This window comes from Dicentrarchus labrax, unplaced genomic scaffold, assembly GCF_905237075.1.
Source record: "Dicentrarchus labrax unplaced genomic scaffold, dlabrax2021, whole genome shotgun sequence".
NCBI lineage: Eukaryota > Metazoa > Chordata > Actinopteri > Moronidae > Dicentrarchus > Dicentrarchus labrax.
Genome location: NW_026136706.1, coordinates 11,582,853 through 11,603,455, shown reverse-complemented (window position 1 = coordinate 11,603,455; position 20,603 = coordinate 11,582,853). Strand labels below are relative to the sequence as shown.

General features: G+C 39.6%; 2 protein-coding genes and 1 long non-coding RNA gene across 4 annotated transcripts in view; 2 read left to right on the top strand and 1 right to left on the bottom strand.

Annotated features, from left to right (window-relative positions):
- The window catches only part of htr1fa (5-hydroxytryptamine (serotonin) receptor 1Fa), a 22,594-nt gene extending 16,560 nt beyond the window's left edge, over positions 1 to 6,034 (top strand). The window contains exons 2-3 of one of the 2 annotated variants that reach the window (XM_051403567.1): positions 3,245 to 3,359; positions 3,773 to 6,034. In XM_051403567.1, the coding sequence (XP_051259527.1) occupies positions 3,774 to 4,982 (1,209 nt within the window). In that variant the 5' untranslated portion in view covers positions 3,245 to 3,359; position 3,773 and the 3' untranslated portion in view covers positions 4,983 to 6,034. Of the gene's footprint in view, positions 1 to 817; positions 3,360 to 3,772 lie in introns of those variants that run through there. The other variant, XM_051403568.1, reaches the window with a different exon arrangement.
- Positions 1 to 9,004, bottom strand: part of LOC127365469 (uncharacterized) — a 15,098-nt gene extending 6,094 nt beyond the window's left edge. The window contains exon 1 of the long non-coding RNA XR_007885213.1: positions 8,931 to 9,004. This is a non-coding gene — a long non-coding RNA (uncharacterized LOC127365469). The remainder of the gene's footprint in view (positions 1 to 8,930) is intronic.
- LOC127365466 (zinc finger protein 654) lies at positions 7,784 to 20,588 on the top strand. Its single transcript, XM_051403564.1, has 12 exons — positions 7,784 to 8,345; positions 9,877 to 10,022; positions 10,497 to 10,578; positions 11,007 to 11,142; positions 11,931 to 12,133; positions 12,533 to 12,669; positions 12,917 to 13,058; positions 13,854 to 14,138; positions 14,236 to 15,390; positions 15,727 to 16,517; positions 17,414 to 18,438; positions 18,534 to 20,588. The coding sequence occupies exons 1-12, from the start codon at positions 8,166 to 8,168 to the stop codon at positions 18,536 to 18,538; spliced, it is 4,287 nt and encodes a 1,428-aa protein (XP_051259524.1). The 5' UTR covers positions 7,784 to 8,165; the 3' UTR covers positions 18,539 to 20,588.
- The last annotated feature ends 15 nt before the right edge of the window (positions 20,589 to 20,603 follow it).

The window sequence follows — 20,603 nt, the reverse complement described above, 5'->3', positions numbered from 1 at the left end:
TGTCCACAGTCAGTGATGATTTGGGGAGCCATGTCATCTGCTGGTGTTGGTCCACTGTGTTTTATCAAGTCCAAAGTCAACACAGCCATCTACCAGGACATTTTAGACCTCTTCATGCTTCCTTTTGCTGATAAGCTTAATGGAGATGCTGATTTCATTTCCCAGCAGGACTTGGCACCTGCCCACACTGCCAAAAGTAACAATACCTGGTTTAATGACCATGGTGTTACTGTGCTTGATTGGCCAGCAAACTCGCCTGACCTGAACCCCATAGAAAATCTATGGGTTATTGTCAAGAGGAAGATGAGATACACCAGACCCAACAATGCAGACGAGTTGAAGGCCGCTATCAAAGCAACCTGGACTTCGATAACACCTCGGCAGTGCCACAGGCCGATCGCCTCCATGCCACGCTGCTATTGAGTGCATATATATGAACATACTTTTGAGTAGGCCAACATTTCTGTATTAAAATGTTTTGGTCTTATGAAATATTAAAATTTTCTGAGATAGTGAATTTGGGGTTTTCGTTAGCTGTAAGCCATAATCATCAAAATTAATAGAAATAAAGGCTTGAATTATTTCACTCTGTGTGCAATGAATCTATATAATATATGAGTTTCACTTTTTGAATTGAATTACTGAAATAAATTAACTTTATCATGATATTCTAGTTTATTGAGATGCACCTGTACATGTGCTGGTCTATTTGCATATGTGTTTGAGCTGTGAGTGAGAGACACTGCTTTAGGATGGATTAAACTAATCTCTATATCTTCCTCTCTGAATGATGGGGAAATATTTTCAACATGTTTCTGGTTTGTCAGCCTCCTTGTTATCTGCATAACACGAATCTGTTATTTGTAGACTTCAGTTTTTATTTGCTGAATAAATCTTCTAATATTGCAAATCATGGATTGTATTAAAAATTACTGAACAGTATCAGGGTGTGCTGATTGTTTTTTCTTATCACCCTATCCATAATAAGTTGATAATTAATGAAAAAATAATGTAGCAACACCATAAAAAGCAAACTTTACTGTATAATTTTAAAACAATGTGCCTATCAGTCAGTGAATGAAGCTGTTTTCCCTGTTCGCTGAATTCATGCAAGGGCACTGGGTTTTATTCTGAATAAAGCAGAGAGCAGATTCGCACCGGCTCACTGGAGCTTATCTTCAGATGGCCTTGAACAGAAAGCCTGTGTTTTAGAAAATTTCAAGACAAAAGCAGATGATTTCTTTGTTGCAGATAATGACAGGCTGACACTGTTAATGCATACTTTCAGCCACTGCATATACATACATGCATGCAGACACACACCCATCAGTGCCTGTACAGTGTTACTAAATATAAATATGTGCACAAATACTAAAAAAAAAATCTATTTTCAGATGCACGGATGAAAATATATGAGAGCAGTGACAGAGAGCACAACAGAAATGCAGCAGTAATTATCATCTGTCTGCAAAAAGGAATCTGCATATTAAGTATTGTAAGGCTTTCTTACAAATTCATTCAAGGGTAAATGAGAAGGCGTGTGTAACTGCATCGTAACACAGAGGAAGGCAATTTTATTGTCCTTAAAGACTTAAATCACGAGTATAGAGAAACAAATAATTTTCAGTAGTCCACTTCACAGTAGCAAAGCAATTTGTTCTGGAATAGCTGTGAAACCATTTGTTTTTCTGAATTTATTTTTGCAGCCAATGTAGCATAATGAACTGCACCCAACTCATCTCATCTTGCTTGTGTGAGTGTTTGGTGAAACTTTATTTTATAAAGCAATTTTCTTGTACCTGGTCTGAGAAAAAAGACTAAAGGACTAAAAAGATTGGAACTGCTGTTTTTTTAAGACTAATTCTAGTACTATTAGCAGTACAAAGCAAATAAGACTTTTATCTCCTGAAAACTGCATAGGAAAAACACAACGTATACATAATTTGAAGTACAATAAACAAAATGTATGTATACGCCGATATGGTTCTCTAATAATCCAAATAGTTCTTTGTGTCAGTATGCCTTATAAACGGTAGAAGCTAAACCATCACACTAAGCACCTAGATGACTCAGTCTGGCTAAGGGATGGACAATGCCCACACCTTGAATGAAGTAGTGAAACAATACTCATCATATGCCTCTTCACTGCTCTTGGCGAATTTCACCTACATTTGTACTGTGTAAGGTGCTTAATGTGGTAATGATGATGAAAATGATGCATCACAATTTCAACTAGATTTGATGCTACCTGGAGCCTTTTATAAATGGATACTAGAGTACATTGTACCAGTAGGGGTTGGCTATAGTCCAACCGTAAAAAACGTTTTTAGGCTCTGAAAAGAACCCTTTTTATTAAGAGGGAGCTTTGGAAGTTTTCATAGCAAATTATATTAGCAGGCACTTTGCCATGTGTTAGGGTTAAGTGAACCGAAATCTCTTATCTCATTTAGCTGTCATGCAGCCTTGCAACCCCACTCACCCACCAACTACCCCCGGACCTACCGCCTGGGAATCGAACGGTCTCAGTAGAGACCCGACAACAGTCAGGGTTTGGCTGCTTCTGCTCCATCACCACATTAAGTAAAAGTACTGTAGTTCGTGTGTTTCTATAGCAACAGTTCCCACTCAAGTCATCAGGATACTGAGCAATGCGGAGAGTGAAGGAGAGCTGCAATGACTGTCGTACCTGAGTGCTTTAATTTAATCATAGTGGCTGTTAATAAATTTAGGACTGGCCAATATACATATATTTCCAATATATAGAGTGATATTTTTGGATTGAAACAGCCAACACAGAGGTTGTATGACTTTAAATGTAAGTACTTTCAAGCCAATAATTCCAAAAAAGTCAATTTTAATGTTAATGAGTTTGAAAAGCATCTGAAACAGCATTTACACTCTAATTTTATAATAAACCAATCATAAGATTTTTATATTAATAACCAAGCCAATGAACTATGTTACTTGACTGACATGAATGGAAGAGCAGAAGTCACACTGGTGAATACTCAATCGATCAGCTGCTTAACAACATTCATGCAAACATTAGAAAAAGCATTCACTGCATCTGCAGTGATTTTTAATCTTGTGTAGGCGTGTTCGTCCTTGGCTGTACTTTGACTTTACTTTGTACTGTTGCTTTAAGTAAGTCTTCGGTCTTCAATCTTACGTCCCTTCCTATGTCTCTCTCTCTTTCTCACTGTTTCTCTCTTCTGTTCCCTCTTCCTCCCTCTCTTTACCTCAGGTGTTGATGAGTGACAGAGGTGATGTGATGGCAGAGCTAACAGGCGGGACAGATCAGAGCAGACTCTCTGCTGCACACTGAACCCACCGGATGCAACACGTGAGAGCCTAGACAGGTAGGATTCCTAGATTTTTACTTTTAGTCTTTTAGGAAAAATTCTGTGGGCAAGACCTTGAACACAGTCTGTGAAGTCCATTATCTTTAAAAGCATACTTTGAATAAAAACTTTGACATGTTTTATGTATGAAGTGCAGAAAGCAAAATAAATCATTGGCTATGAATGTCTGAAAGGAGAAGAGAGGGGGAAGTATAGTACAATTCTTGCATTGTGAATTTTATAGCACTAAAATGTTGACTGATTGAATTCCATGCCAGATCATAATCATATTAAATAACAGCAGCAAATAATATACACAGCAGTCACAAACAAATATTGACTCAACATTTTTTGTCTTCCTCTGAAAATGAATTTTTGAAAATACTATTTCCTTAAGCTCCCTTTATGTCTAATGCACAACTCTCTTTCAGAATGGATTTCCCCAATTGCACTGAAGGGGTGTTTGCCACAAACAGCAGTGGTAACGACTCCCTGGAGACCACTAAACTCCCTCCCAGTAAGGTCCTGCTCACGGTGACCCTCTCTGTAGTGGCTATCCTGACTACATTCTTCAACTGCCTGGTGATCACAGCTATTGCAGTCACCCGCAAGTTGCATCACCCAGCCAACTACCTCATCTGCTCCTTAGCAGTGACCGACCTGCTGGTGGCTGTGCTGGTCATGCCCTTCAGTATCATGTACATCCAAAAAGAGACCTGGGTTATGGGCCAAGTGGTGTGTACCATCTGGTTAAGTGTGGATATCACCTGTTGCACATGCTCCATCCTGCATCTTGCTGCAATCGCCATCGACCGTTACAGGGCCATTACTGATGCAGTGGAGTACTCTCGCAAACGCACGGGGGCCAGGGCTGGAGCAATGGTGGCTGTGGTGTGGCTCTTGTCCATCCTCATCTCACTTCCTCCTCTACTATGGCGGCATTATAGTGAGGATGCAGAGCAGGAAGACCAATGCATCATCATCCACCATCACATGGCCTTCACCTTGTACTCCACCCTTGGAGCGTTCTACATCCCCTTACTTCTCATCCTCATCCTCTATTACAAAATCTACCGGGCTGCTCAAACCCTCTATATGCGCAGGGAAGCCAGCCGGGCTAGCCGCCACTCATGTATGACCAATGGGAGCATGATACCGTCATCCTACCCTGCTGGAGATGACGTCGGCGATGGGGGACCTCGAAGTCCAGAGCCCATAAGCCCACCAGAAAAGTCGTTCTCTGAACCCTCAACGGAGGAGCCTCCACGTGAACGTGTGCGCGCATCAGTAAAGGCTTTCCAGTGCAAGTCGCGCCGGCATGAGTCGCGTAGTGAGTCACGTAGTGAGTCACGTCGGAGCCAGTTTTACCAAGGGCCACGGATCTCAGGCTCACGGGAGCGCAAAGCGGCATCCACGTTGGGGTTGATAATAGGGGCCTTTGTCATCTGTTGGTTGCCATTTTTTGTCAAGGAGGTGATCGTCAACACGTGCGGTTCTTGCAGTACTTCGATGGAGATGGCTGACTTTCTTACATGGTTAGGCTACCTCAACTCGCTGATCAACCCCCTCATCTACACCATCTTTAATGAAGACTTCAAAAAAGCTTTCCAAAGACTTGTTAGGTGCAGTCATTACCTCTGATGGTTACAATTATGCATGATCATACCTAAACACCACCACACATATGTGTACTGTAACCGGGAGGAGACAAACTAAAGGCTGGAGGTCAGAGAATTCTGACTGAATACTGACTTCAGAGTGCCTGAAAGATAATAATCTCAAAGAGGAAAAGGACTGACACCCATTTCCAGACACTCCACAAGGCACTCCAACAGCCTAAATTGCATCAGCTCAGCAATGAGCTTTGCAGCAAAGTTCCACATTGAAATCCAAGTCCTGCTATTAATAGAACGGCCTGAGAGTTCCTTGATGTTAATTGGTGTGTTTGAAGCGACAATGACATGGTTGGTTTTTAGAAAATGGGCAATCTCTGACCTTTTTAAGGTCTGGGTTCAGAGCATTAGTGATCAGCCCCATTTAAAGGTCTTGAAATAGCTGACCATTATGTCTGTTCCAGCTAATGACCTCCCTTCTATCTAGTCCAAGCTGCTGGCTGAAATACAAAACATATGTAAAATACCACAGCATACCAAGTTGTGACTTTCTGTGGCCATGACATAACATTACATCTGATTGTTGACAGAAATAGTTGCTGGAGGTGGTATGTATTCAGCCACACAAAACATTCCAAGAAATATAAAATAATATGAGGTATTGTCAGGTAATGGCAATGATATTGGCTTAATCCATTTGACAATGCAAAGAGTTATTGCCTGCTTTTCATAATTTTCACAATGCTGAACATTTGAAATGTTTAGGATTAACAGCAAATAATGACTTTAATGTGAAGAAAATGTTTTATGATCAAGAACCAAATCATCCTATATTAATAACACATTCTGAATGATACAAAAGAAAGAAAAAACACTTTGGGACCAATATAACAATTTAGCTTTGACTACAAAAGGTTACATTTTGAAGAAGGCTTAAGATCCTAGGGTTACAGGTTCTAAAAGACACTGCCACTTTAATTGAAGTTTTTGCACAACCTTTTATGTTCCTTTTTATTTTTTCTTACGGTACTTATTTATTTATATATCCTGGAGCCATTAAACACCTCATCCCATCTCACTCCCACGCCATGGCCAGCATTAGGTTGTAATGAATGTGAAAACAACTGGTGGAGAAATCCTCATTACATTAATCCCACTCAAGTACTAGGAATAGAACTACTATTTCTTTACTGCCTCCAAGAGGGCACATGATATGTTGATGAAAATATTGCAGATGAGTCAAGTGTGAGGGTGTACTGTATGCCTGAGAGATAATACAAGGTGTGTCATATACTTACATCTCTGACAGTATGAGAAGTATTTGTATACTGTTAAATTCTTTGTATCACACTGTCTCAATAATCAACAATAAACTGTTCACATATGAATGATGTTCTCCTGTTCTTATCTGAGTTAATGATGATTTTCTGAGAGTAGATTTGGTAAGTGAGTGATACGAGTACAGTATACCCCCATGTGTATGGAAACAATAACTCACTGATCATATGCATGTGTAAATTAATCTTGTTATGATACTCTGCAACCCTTATATTCTAGTCCGCTGACTGTTACATGTAACAGACACGATATAGTCTAATGTGATGACTCCCCCTTGTGGCTAGCAGAAATACAGCAGACCTTCCAGTTGGCTGTGATAAACTGCACCACCCTCTCTGACTATGAAAAGGGATTCATGAATCTGGGAATATGTTCATCAGGCTTCACCAATCAAACAAATAAAAGTGATAAAACAAAAAATCTAATGCACATGTCCTCTCTGTCTCATAGGCTATGTTCAAAACTATATGTTTGCTTATGAATTTAATTGATAAATATCCCAAAAGAGAAAATCACACCAAAACTAAATGCCTAAATTCACTCTCGCCTACATGTGATAGTGAACCTTTTCTTACCCTCCTGTCAAAGACAGTAGTAAGCCTTCATTAACATAGACATACAAATTCATTTTCTTGTCTTATCAAACTTATGTAATGAGCATCATCTATTTTGAAAATAAGAGAATAAAAAAGTCACTTTTATTTCCACCTTTTCTCACTCATTTTTAATTCCCAGTTCCAGATCTTCTTGTGGAGTGGATGCAGACAGCAATGTGCTTCCTTTGACACACATGCTGCAGCCAGCCTCTTCTGATTTACCTGTCAGTCAAGAGCTTCACTAAGAACGGTTGCTTAGGTGGAAGTGCACACTATCCCTTTTTTACCCTGTGCAGGAAACAGTACAACCAGTGGGCATCACATGCACTGAGGAAAATGTATAGGCTAGAGTGTCCACATAAACACAAGCGTGTGAAGTGCTGATACAAACCCACTGAGCCCACATCTGTTATGAAAGTGGCTTGCTGCCCAGTCTGTCTGCATACAGTAGCACACAAACAACTGCAGCAGCATAGCTGTATGTACTGTACATTCCTCAGGGATCAGATCTATACAGGCACCAGGCAAAAAGGAAGCAATGTCTTCTCTATTTCTCCGGGATGCCTCTGAGTTGTCCATGTCCTAGAAGAACTGCTGGTGTTCTCAGGACTCTTGCCCCAAATCCCTCCTCAACAACAGTAAACAGGGACACTGCTCAGGGAACTCATGCTGTTCTCTGATGTTGGTGTTACCAGTATTCGTATTGACAACAATTGGAGGGACATTTGCTTATTAAGTTAAAATGACTTTTTGGAGTTGGAAAACTAAAGGTGTTGTGACATGTCACAGAAAAACATGTACTTCTCCAGTCAGTGTTTACTGGAAAGAATGGAGCCATTGTTGTATTGACACCTGTGCTTTCTATTCTGTACACATGGTGTTATTTATAACTGACTGTGAGTGTATGTAAACCTTCCTAATTAGGCAACAGGGCTCAAAGAGCTGTTTTTTGTTTTAATATTTTTGTATTTTTTTCTGAAACTGTCTGCTTCTGACCTTAACCTCAGCCACATACAGTGACATGGTAGATACTCAAATATATTTCACTACTGCCAACAGCCTACAAATAGCCAAATGTCTCAATGTGATTCTGTCAATAGGCCCATTAGTAAAATACTTTTATTTAATCAACCTGCCTTCGTGGAGGCATTTTAAAAGACTGGAGCTGACTGTTTCTTATACTTTGTCAATAATAAAAAAAAAAAAAAAAAAAACTTTATTTGTTAGCCTGTAATTGCAGGGTTGCCAGGTTGGTAGTGTTTTGTTGTGGAAGAAGGATGCTCCTCTACAAACCTGGCAACTCTGACTATGCGCTGGATACAGCAGACAGTATGGCGGACAGCGAAAGTGATTTGGAAACAGACGGGCTTGAATTAGCTCTGGACACACTGTGTAACAGACACTGCAGCGACGAGTCGTCTCTGAGGAGCAAAAGCTATTGCTCTGAGTTTTGTGAGGTATGTTGAACTCCATTTTGAAATGCTCCACCTCGTCGGTGTCTGTTTATTGCTAACGCTACTAGCTTCGGTAGCTAACGTTAGCCTCCAGACTAGCTCTATTTATGCAGTTGTGTAGCCAAGACTGTGGCACAGCCCGTCGGAAACACAGCTGGTTGCCACAGTGGTTACTAAAATGTAGATTCATATATACTGTGCTCCTGCCGAGGTGACTTCTGGTAGTTTACTATGCGAGATATCTGCCTGACATTTGATAATGCTCAGCTTCATAGCTTCACTGTTAAGCTAAGCTAACGATATGAGGTTAACATGCGAGCTGTGATTCTCGAAACTAATGGTTGTTGTTAATAATACTTTGTTTGAAAGATTAAGGAACACATTACATAGCCTGTTCTCAAATGCCAGGCGAGATAAAATGCCAAGTTAGGTAATTAATACAAAAAGATGTAACTACAGTCACCGAGAGGCAAGTTAACTTAGATTTGTTGTTATGTATTAAGCAGTAACATTAGTTAACGATGAAGACTGAACTGTCGCTGCACATTCCCCTGTTGAAGTCAAGCATTAGTCTGAAATCAGACCTACCTTGTTCAGAAGAAATACTGATTTAACGTTACTCCATCTGAATCAACGTTACTACACTATCCACAACCTTTCGGAGAGGTCTCTGTTACCATGGAGATGTCAGTAACAACAGAGCAATAGCACGATGGACTGTAAAATATTTAGTAAAACACAGATATTAAATTATTTATTAGAGTTTGTTTGTCGTGTTGTGCAAAGGGAATGTTATAATTATGATTCCAGTAACAATAATTTAACTTACACTATGTAAATACGTTTTAATTTAATTGTTCTAATGTGATTAGGTAGGTGCTTGTGATGGACCACACAGCCAAATCTGTGTTTGTGTCTACTTGTTGAGGCCGATCAATACAAATCTCCCAAACTAGTACTTTTATTAACCTTTTGAAGGCAGCACCCCATTTACAGTAAGTGTGCAGTAGGGCTAAAAAAAAAAAGGACCTGGATATTGGATTAGGAATTTCATACTTTTGAATTTTCCCCCTCTGTTCCCTCTGTAATAAAATACATCCAATTTGAATAGTCTAGTTTTCTGACCAGTCAGCTCACTGCTAAATGAGCATAGTTTTAGTAGAGGTTAATTATTGGCTGTAATTTCTAATTGCAACAATAACAATATTTAAATTTTCCTTTTTATCAGATGATAGATTACCCACTAATATGTAATGCACTCCAGGCAGTGATTCCTTTAGCATATTAAGCTACAGACTAGAATGAATTTCAGGCACATGATGTGATTAAATGTTATTAGTTCCAATATGATCAAAGTTATTTGTCTCCATTGAAAACCCCTACCTCTCTGTACTTACAAGTAAACATACTTAAGCACACTGAAATAAACCATGTATGAATGTGCTCAATGTTTCACTGGATTGACTATAAATGTTATGACCAAATGTTTTAATGTCTTTGTGTTATTCTACATTTCTATGTTCTTCCTGCACAGTTGGTAGAGGAGTACACGGGGCAATGGCAAGTTCCTCTCCCTCAACTGAAGGTGCTGTGGACTGCACTGTGCAGTTTTACCAAAGCCACCAAAGCTTTCCCTGATGACTGTCAACACATCCACTACGTTCTCAGCAGTCTGGCGTTGTAAGAAGTTCTATTACTGGGAAAAACATACTGTATTTTCTACTCTTATTTTAGTAATTGTTACCAGAATGAATGAATCTTTTAATTTTGATGTTGACCAGCATTTGTTTGGCTAGTTGATTAATATTTCCCATCCCTGGTTGTCTTACAGCTCTATACAGCATTGACTTTCTTTTCTGTAACTTCAAAGCTACAATAATTAAGAGAAAATTAAAAGGGCAAATCAGTGTTTAAGAGTGTAAGTCATTAACGTTTACATTGATAGACATTGAGGTTCCAATAAAAAAAAACCTAAACCATATACCGCACAGAACATGGCAGCCTGGTTTGCATGTTGTTAATGGCAATGCTGGAGCTTACCTTTTTTTTTGTTAAAAACTAAAACTAAAGCTTTTTTTACTTTAATGAGCTACTCAATAGTGGCACATTTACTGATTAAGATGTTGTCTCACTTTTCCTCTCATTGTCTTTCAGGAGCTTCTTTGAACTGATGCTGTTTTTTAGCAAAGAAGAATTTGTGGAAAAGCCTTTAAAAGACATCCTTGATTCCTTTCAGGTGACAAAAACTGGCCCACTGTCTCTGTTTTCTGATCCACACAACACACTTTCATAAGACCCAGCTTCTGGACCTGCCACTAGTTAGCTGTTAGCGTTAAATACAAGTTATGCCTCAGTCCCAGTGCATGACTTTCAAAGTCTTCAGATTGCTGTACTGTTCTCACTACACAGCTTGGCGCAACTCCTGGTGCCAAACTCCATTTAAGAATTGTTACATATTAATGATTCCTAAAGTGTCCATAAAAACATAACTCTAGAAGCACAAGCTTAAGGGTGTCACACGTTGCCAGTCAGCCTCTGTTAAAGCAGCGCTCTTTGGCAGTTATTTACCCATGTATACTGAAAGTCATTGTTGTGATTTAGCCATGCCACCAAACGTGTTCTTCCAGAAAATCTTAATGAAGCCATTTTTACCACTCTTTGCAGGAGTGCCACTCTCAGCTCCTGCGGCACAGGAACATCTACCTTCAGCATGTGAAGCTGATCATCAAAGCAGGAGGCCCATGGGAGAATCCAGTGCTGCAAGGAATCCTGAAGGAGGCAGACTTGCCACCAAAAGAGGGTAGGCTCAGGACCATATTTAACAGCTGATACACACGCGTACACACAGAGAACACCACATTGAGGGGGTGTGACACGTTGTGTTCTAGCTTCTCCTTCCTGTCAGTCATACATTAATCACAATCACACTCAGCTGCTGCTCTTTTCTGTGGATTTGATGGATTTGATCTCAATAACTGCTGAATGCAGATCCCAAGTACAAAATCACTCCAGAACAGATGGTGTCAGGGTAGTAGAATATACTAGAGGCTTAGCTTTGCTGCACATCAGTTCAGTTTCAGAATGATGTAGCAGATTTTTTCTCCCTATCCTTTTATTCCTGTTTTTAAAAACGTCTCTGAGATCATTGATCATTCTCCAAATTTGGGTTGCAGGCTCTCTCGGCTGTCATGGCTAAAAGCTATCAAAATATTTGGTAACATTTTATGTTGATAGTCACTGTTTGTCACATTTCAAAAGCTTATTAGTTGAGATACAACAATTGTTTCCTGATTTTACATGAATGTGGCTAAAGTTTGCAAAGGTTTGTGACAAAAAAAACAACAAGTAACAGATTATATGATGCTTCTTAAAATGATGTTAATGTTATGCCTAAACAATATACCAGTACCTAAACATGTGCAATACATGAAACACTTGGCCATTATATCAGAGATCAAAAAACATATGGGCTAGTCTAGATTTCTAATGACACCAACATCAGTGTTACACTATTTGACATTACCTCATGGTTGTATGTAAATATCCCCATATCATATACATTAACACATGCAATTTCCTCCCATGCAGTTGAAGACTACTTGAGCTCAGAGCTGCCAGTGTTCTTTGAGCTGCGGGTTCGCTATCTGCAGGCCTGTGAAAGAATTCAAGAGGCTAAGGCCCTGGCAAAAAGTTGTCTGGAAAATCGTGACGCTGGAAAGCATCTGTACTTCCACCAGGCCTACCTGACATGCCTCTACAAGGCCTCACTGCATGAACACCTTCACAAGGAGGTAAGAGACTAAGACAAATAATATGTTCGCCCCTTCAGATGGCAGAGATGGGGTTGGTATAAAGGGTGATACTTAAAATCAAGAAAAATAAATACTGTTGTTGCACCAGTCAAACTGGGAAACAGAGAAAATGAATTCCATGCTCTCTAAATATTTGACTATGATATTAATAGTCAAATATATAAATAAACCAGTAATAATTTGATAAATGATTAAAACTCAACTCATTATGATTCTATATTAAATGACTATGAACGGAACCTGTAATTACAAGCTGCCATTTGAACAGATTATTCTTGTATTTTTGGTATCACTTCTTTATTGTAATGTATTTTGAATTACTTTGTATTTGGTGTATTTTTGATGCATGTGTCTTCTTCTACATTTCTTATTCCTCAGATGGCAGAAATAGATGGCCGTGATGCAGTGGAGATCATCTGCAACACGGAGAGTGTTGAAAAAGATGAGCTTCTGTTGTCGCTGTGTAAAGCTTTCCTTACCCAGCAGCTACACAATGGAGACATGTACTACATCTGGTAAGAAAGACCTTCAGACCCGTACGTCACAACACTACTACACTGAGCTATCCTCTCATGTTCTGTCAATTACCCAGTGTTTACTCAAGTGTATGAGGGCAGCTGTTGGCAGGATGCACAGTTTAATTTATTTCTATTTGGTTCAGTAACCCTTCTGTTTACTGACTTAGGAATTACAACAGTTGCTGCTTAATTAACATCTAACTGAGCTACATGTCTTTGACTTTTCATCTGCTACCTCCTGCAGGGACCTGGTGTTTATCTGGAGCAGGTTGCATCTTAGGGCCCATCCCTCCAGACAAGGCTTCCTGGCTGAGTGCTTGCAGTTGGCTTCCTCTGCTACTAACGTCAGAGCCATCTTCCCCTTCATCAAACTGGTCACTACTGAGGTGCAACTGACATCACAACATCATCTTTTCCATTTTATGTTCCTGAGAACATACGATAATTAACAAAATATTCTTGCATCTGAAACGTTTGTGAACAAACTGAAAACACTTCAATCTGACAAGAATATTACTCATGCCTCATACCTGAGGAGGATATAGTAGTATTGTATATAAGTATATGTAAGTAGCATTGACCAATCACATATTGACTTTTGTTGCATGCAGGTAAACAAACATTCTGTGTAGAAAGCAAAAGAGGTAGGAGGGATTGGCTGAAATGCAATCTCGGAACGCACTGGCTATCGTCTGATGACAGTTAAGCTTTTTATTCACTTTAAAAAAAAATATCTGCATTCATATGCAGATATCTGTTTATAGGGATTTGCTGAATTGTGCCTTTTTGACATTCTCACATATCAAGTTGCTAATTGGACTTTAGAGGTAGTCACCGGAAGCCCACCAAACATTGTCCCCAGAGGCAAAATTGTCGTCAGAAGATAACCGATTGGTTCCGAGATTGGGTGTCACTTTCTCCATAAGAAGACAGAGCCTCACTATGGTGCTTAACCGCCAGTGATCAAGTGTAGAGCACAAAGTTTAAACAAAAATTATTGTTTTGTTTTCATATATTGCTAAATATATTATCCCTTTATGTTAAACAAATAAAATGTATATAGTGCCGACTTGTGCTGTTAAACTGAACGTATATTTCTTGTTTTGTCATTTTTGCCTTAATCATTTTATTCTCCTACCTAGCATGTTGTCTTAATCATTAGTGTGTTTGTTTTTGGACAGCTGGGAGTTGAAGGAGTCCATGTCTGTGTGGAGCTTTGTGCCAGGACCTTGCAGTTGTGTGACATGCAGGCTGACAGCGTTACCCGGTCCCTGGTCTGCAAGACCATCGCCTTCCTGCTGCCTCATGACCTGGAGATCTGTCGAGCATGTGCCCTACTGGTCTTCTGTCAGGAACGCAGCCTGGAAGCTTACCGAACTGTCTGCTTACTTTACATGCATCCTGACCAGGAGCCGCATCCCCACAACAGTCCTGTCCGAACCAATGTTCGGTTCCATATTCTGCAGGTAGGAGGGGATGAAGAGGGGAATATATTTTATGATGTATATTGGATATAGCATCATGATTTGTGCCTAACATTGTTTTTACATCTGTGTTTTTCAGATGATCAAAGAGCGTCTGTGTTTTGACCCTGAGTTTTGGAACCTTCTAACCCTCAGGAATTATTGCTTGGAGTTAATGAGTGACAAGGTCATGAAGGCTGCTGTTCTCAGTGAGATGGAGGAGGAAAAGGAAGTTGAAGAGCTCTTAATAAACAATTGTGGAAATCACTCATGCTCTCAAGGTTTAAATTCCTGCCAGTGCACTGAAGTTGCATTTGTGAACCAAGACCTTCCAGAAGAGCAGACTGTGGATGGAGGGACAGACAAGCATGTTGCCCCATCGAATAATGCTCTTCTGAAGACAAGAAAATGGAGGAGAGGGTTGCAAAGGAGAAAACACTCTAAGTCTGACGTTGAGGTCGACATGGTTGATGATCCAGAGATCAAATACAATCTCAAATCCACCTCTTTAGGCAATAAGCCTGTGTATTCACTAAGACGCAATCACACTAACATGGAAAAACCTTCTGTAAAACCCCCTCTAAACCGCAAGAGAGAATACTTGTCTAGATGTGTAAAGAGCCAAATTTTCAAAAGGAAAGGTAGGAAGAAGAGATGGTTGCAGGGTCTTCCAAAGCTGGAGCAGGTCCAGGCAGTTAAAGAGAAGAAGGTCAAAGTTAAAGGGAAAAAACGAGGACGGAAGCCTTTACCAAAACTGGAACTCTCCTACCCTGATAATGAAATATCCCTTTCAGAGGAGGAGTCTGGTTTTGAGGAGATGACTGACACAGAGGACAAAGAGCTTGATATGCCTCACTTGGAGAATGAACTTAAACAAGAGTATGAACATAACGAGATCAAACATGAGCAGATGGCTGATCTTGAGAAGGAAAATGGACTTGAAGAACATACTGACTTTGTCTGTGGTAGCACCCCAGAGGAATCTCAAACACAGTTTGGTTATAAGCTTTGTGAGGGTCCTCCTAGTGAGCCTCAAGCTGCTGTTCCTGCTGTTGATGCTGATCCTGAGCTCGATGGTCCACCCTTAGAGTTATTGGATTGTCCAATAGAACTGTTACACAGCTACTCTCTTAAATCCAAAAAGCCTGACAGCGAGAAAGTGCAACCTCCTGAATCCTCAGAATCAGAGGGGCTGAATGGCGATACAGAACAGGAGCCCCAACCCACAGTTGAAAAAGAAGTGTCAAAAACAGAGGTCAGTTGTTTGTAATTACCCTTCCAGGAATTCAATATTGTAGGTTTATAATTACTGGTCACATGTATTCCAAATCAGTATATTTATCTTACTTGTTAGATGATCTATTAGCAACATTTTGCTTTGAATAAACTGTGTTGCAGTAGAATGGGAAAACAGTTATTCAGGAAAAATACTTACCTAATACTGACATGAATTGACACTGCATATCAATAAGAAAAATAGAAATACATGAGGGGGTTCAGTTGCCTTTTCTTTGGATTTTTTGTTGCTGTTCTGCTGACTTTCTGTTGACCTCATAGCACTGATTTCTATGGTTTGTTGTCTTTTCTCCAGGTGATAACCAAGAGAACGTGGAAGGACAGAGTACTCCGTACTCAAAAATATGCTCACTTGATGCACCACTGCAACTTCTGCCGCAAAGACTATAAAGGCTTGAATGTTATGAGGCATGCTCTCTCACACCTTAAGAGCAGGAAACTAAGATGTATACTCTGTGGGAAACGCTTTAAACAACTTCCTTTTGCCAAAAAGCATATTTTAGACCACATTGATGAAATGTGCAAGCAGAAACCCCCTGATAAGGAGCCATGCTCTATGAACACGCCAGCTGCTAATGGAATAGCAGATAATGTAAAAAATGAGAGCCAGCCTCAGGATGAAAATCCAACTTCCATTTCTGATGAGGAAACTCCTGAACAGAAACCCAGAGGAAAAACGAAAGTGTCAAGCCTCAAGAGGGAAGATCGAATCATCAGGAACCTCCGCACTCTCATCAAAAAGACATCTGTGCTTCACAAAAAGTGCAAGAACCCGAACGCAAATATATTCAAGCAGGTAGACTTCAAGGATGAGCAGGTAGTCATTAACAATGGCCTGGTGGTAGTAAGAGATCCATCTGTGACGGAGAAGGAGGGAGATGGAGAGGGGGCAGAGAAGCCAGCCGGAGAGAACGGCTTCGGTGTGAACATCACATATCACTTGTGCCCCTCAGAGTCCTGTGATAGAGTATTCTTGAGGATCAGCTCCACGCTAACAAAGCATGCTATCAAATGCCATATTAACGAAGAGAAAGTGCTGGAGAAGACGTTTGTTTGGGCCAAGCACAAGTGCACTCTATGCTCCAGGTAAGACGTACAGTATATCGCGCATCACACACTTCTTTATGTAGAGTTTAATAGGACACTTTGCATGTTTATCTGCTCTGTTATTTAAAAAGTGTCTGACTATGCAGAGGTCCCGATCCGATCTCAACAATTGGTGATCAAGGGATGTTTTAACTGATTGGTATCAGCTATGTTGAGCTTTATTGATACAACACAACCACACTCAACACGCCACTGCAAGCGCGACAAAAGTCCAGCCAATAGAGAGTAATTAAGTCATGTAATCGACACAAAAGATGTAGAAAAGTCAGAAATAAACAGTCAGCACTGAAGCAACAAACACTGGAGAGAGAATCTCCCCCCAGACACTGACAATTTTATACTTTTATTGTGTAAAAAAAAACAGAAAGGAACAGCCTCGGTGCAAAAATGTTGTTTATTAATGCAATGCTATTTAATGAGTAGATTCATGTGTGTCAGATAATGTCAAACATGAAGGATGATGACAACACATCTTTATAGATTAAAGCAGCATCTTTGGAAGCTTAAATTTATGTTTCTTTTTTTTTTTTACTATTCCAAAGCTTTAAAGATTAGCCAGTGGTTGATGTTTGCAAACTGCCGAAGGCAAATACAGGATCACATCAAACATGGGTCTAGTTGTCTGCCAGCTAGGGGTGTAACAATAGTTAGTAGTTCATCATTTGATATGCTTCCTCTTTCTTTTTAACTTATAATAAACACAAGCTTACTGTACAAAACTAAAATCAAAACAAAATGTGCAAGAATTGTTTTCAAATTTCAGCATTCTCTTTGAACATTCAAAATAAGTTTTATTATTCAGTCTTGCTAAAGATTCTTTCCTGCAAATGTTTTTGAGTAGAGCTGATTGTGCTGACTGTGCTTTCTTCCAACAGGCAGTTACAGTTTCTCCCGCATTATAAGGACCACATGAAGCTCCACGATACTGCTCTCCAGCACTTCTGCTACCATCTGGAGTGTAACCAGCGCTTCTTGACTCTGCAGGAATTAAAGGACCATGTCAGTACCCATCAGCCCTTCAGACCTCAGTGTCCATTCACGGACTGTGAGAAGCTATTCTCTAGCCTTCAAGGTCTCTATGACCATGAATGGAGACACTACATCCCAGTGCCTCAAAGAGAGGAGTTAGAGTTGGGACCCAGCAGACAGAAGCAAAATGCTGAAGCTCCGTGGAAGCAGAGAGTGAAGGTTGAGGAGATATGGCTGCAGAGTAAAAAGGGGCAAAGTCCCACCCTTGATTATGTTGAGGCCTCTAATCTTGAGGTTTTCAACGAAACTGAAGATCATCCTTGCGAAATGGACAGTAATCAAGACCTGTCTAGATCTAATAATTGTTCAGAGAAAGCCGGCATCAACGGATGTGAGGAGAACACAGGAAACCAAGTGTCAGAGGGAAAGATCTCCACTTCCCATACTGGTGCTGCAGCAACTTCAAGTAGGAAATGTCGAAAAAGGACGCCCATGGAGTGGGACCCCTTGAATGTCCGAGACCTTGAGGATTTGTCCACTTTGTCTGAGGGAGTCCAGCAGAAACTGGGAGAGCCACACATTACTGAGCACAAAACCTTCAAACCTGAAGATCCCGCCTATGCGACTTTTGTCAAAGCCCCCTTTATCCGACCGCCCCCCTCCACCTACCTGGATGAATCTCTGCTCTCGATGCGGAAGAGGAGGTCCAGTGATGAGGCCACTCAGAGGAAAAATATTTACTGGAGCAATAAGAAAAAGATTGAGCCTGTCCCAGAAAAGGAGCAGCAGCAGAATAACGTGGTCCCCGATCAAAAGATCAGGTCTCGCTGTGATAAATGTCTTTCCTCCTTCAGCAGCTTAGAAGAATTACAGAAACACCAAGCCCTTAACACCTGTTCTGCACTCTTTGGCTTTGATTCTGACGATGAAAGTAAGTATGCTTGATTCACAGATTTATAAAGTGTATTTATATTTCTAACCCAATGGAACCATTCGATAATCTTTTTTTTTTTTGTTATCTTTTAGGTTAGTTTTAAGTGAAGAGGAGCTGTAACTGGACCATCGTACTCTGCCACCAGGCTCAGGGCAAACAAGAAAAAGGAACACTGGAATCCTTTGATACTCACATACAGCTCTTGGATACCAGTTTGTCAAAATGGTTAACTGGAGGATTTATTTGTCTCATATTTAAATTGATAGAACCTCTTTTGAAGCAATACTTTTTACAGCTAAAACTAGTTTTGAACATATTGTTTTTCCTCAAAGCATCATCAGTGTGCACTTTGTCAAGGTAAATCAAAAATCTTTGATAAATCCATATATTTTCTTAATCTATTATGATGATTTACCGCTTAAAACAACATTGGTTATGAGAACAAATTTAGTTTTTTCAGCAGATCTAAAAGTAATTCTAAAAAAATGCCTGGAAACTGAGAAACCAAACTTTGGCCCAAGACAATCGCCATGGAATCAAAAACACAATAGTTCTCTATATACAAATACTCAGTTATATACTACCTTTAAAATAACATGTGATCACAGTACTCTTATGTTAGAATACCACAGAATGTGTTTTAATGACAAACCTTTGCTGGACTCACCATGCTGTGTTAAAGTTAAAGTAACACATTAGCTTTCAGGAAGAGGCTTGTAAATCTGCTACGGGGAAAGATGCTGCGCATCCACATATTTGAATCTCTAAAACCTCTTCATGGCAGTAACTACACTTAAATTACTAGTGAAATTTTAACCAGGGCTGAATACAAAGCAATGGAGAAACCCCCTTCAGTCCTTTTTGGCAAACTGCTTCCCCATTAGAACTTTGTGGAAAAACAAATGACTTATCTAGAAGCCTTTTTCTTTAAATGGTGACTTGTTTTTTAGTTTTGTTTGTGTTTAAGACGGACTGGTTGACACAAGTACATGTCCATTTGGGTTTTACACTGAAGGCTTTAACAGTCAGGTAAAGTCAGCCTGAATGAGTGAAAATTACATACAGTATTGAATTTGAACTTAATCACGCCTTTTCCTGGCTTCACTGAGCCTTTTTGGATCAGTTTGATTTAGACTTTATTTTAAGCACCAAATTGTTTACAGACATTATACACAAAAGGGCCCCCAACTATTTTCTTTCATGGCCAATTATTATGTTACACTCTAATGTCTTGCTGGCAACACTTGGTGGCAGAGGGCCATCTTGCTCCATTGCCCGTGGTGTTCAAAAGCTCATGGTTTGAAAGTCATTTCATATTTTGTCCTATAAGTATGGATTTTACATGCACTACATCATATGCTGTGTTTGCAACTCAATGAAAGTGGAAAGATGAACTACATGTGTTTTGCCCTCTCCTTTCAGCACATTTGTTTAATTATTGTAGTCTTCCAAATTAATTCTGCAACACTGAGCTTTCGGTCTTTTGTAGAGACGATGTAGAAAAAGTCTCACTGGAAATGACAACAGTGGATATGTGGTGCTTGTGTCCCCTTTCCACCTCTTTATACTGTTGAATTATGTGTTTTCAGCATAATTTATGTGGGCTGCTGTTTTTGTAGGTAAGCAGAATTGTCAGGATTAGATCTGCCTTCGTTAGCTAATCTACTGGTCATGGTATGACAACATTAACATTCAACCCATGACCAAAATGTGTGAAACCATGTGAATCTGCCTTCATACTGTCACACTATTATTCTGTACAGTATATGAATCATTCACAATTTTATTAGTGCCAAGACTGAATCACAGTGTTAGACTGTAGGTAAAGATAAACATTACAATCAGTAATTCAGTACCAGTTTGTAATGACTCAAGTTCAAAGTTCGAAGTCATGTTTAACTCCATGACCATGTGTTTCTTTATGTAGAATATTTCACATTGGTTGTTTATGTATATACTTTTGAGATAGTTGATCTGTTTTAATAACTTTTTAATGTAATGTTTTTATGGGACTGTGCACTTAAATCTGCTTATTTATATGTAAAAATGTTAATAGATTGGATTTGTAAAAGGTAATAATGATTCCCTATCTATTTTTTTTAAAGAAAGTGATGACATTTGTTTGAATAAACAAATTTAAACTAAAAGTCTGTTATAGGTTT

Bases quoted from the DNA above. Each gene is read 5' to 3' on its own strand.
- LOC127365466 (XM_051403564.1), top strand. From the start codon at position 8,166: ATGCTCCTCTACAAACCTGGCAACTCTGACTATGCGCTGGATACAGCA. The intron at 15,391-15,726 runs GTCAGTTGTTTG...TCTTTTCTCCAG, and splicing joins AAGAAGTGTCAAAAACAGAG to GTGATAACCAAGAGAACGTG. The intron at 16,518-17,413 runs GTAAGACGTACA...TTCTTCCAACAG, and splicing joins AAGTGCACTCTATGCTCCAG to GCAGTTACAGTTTCTCCCGC.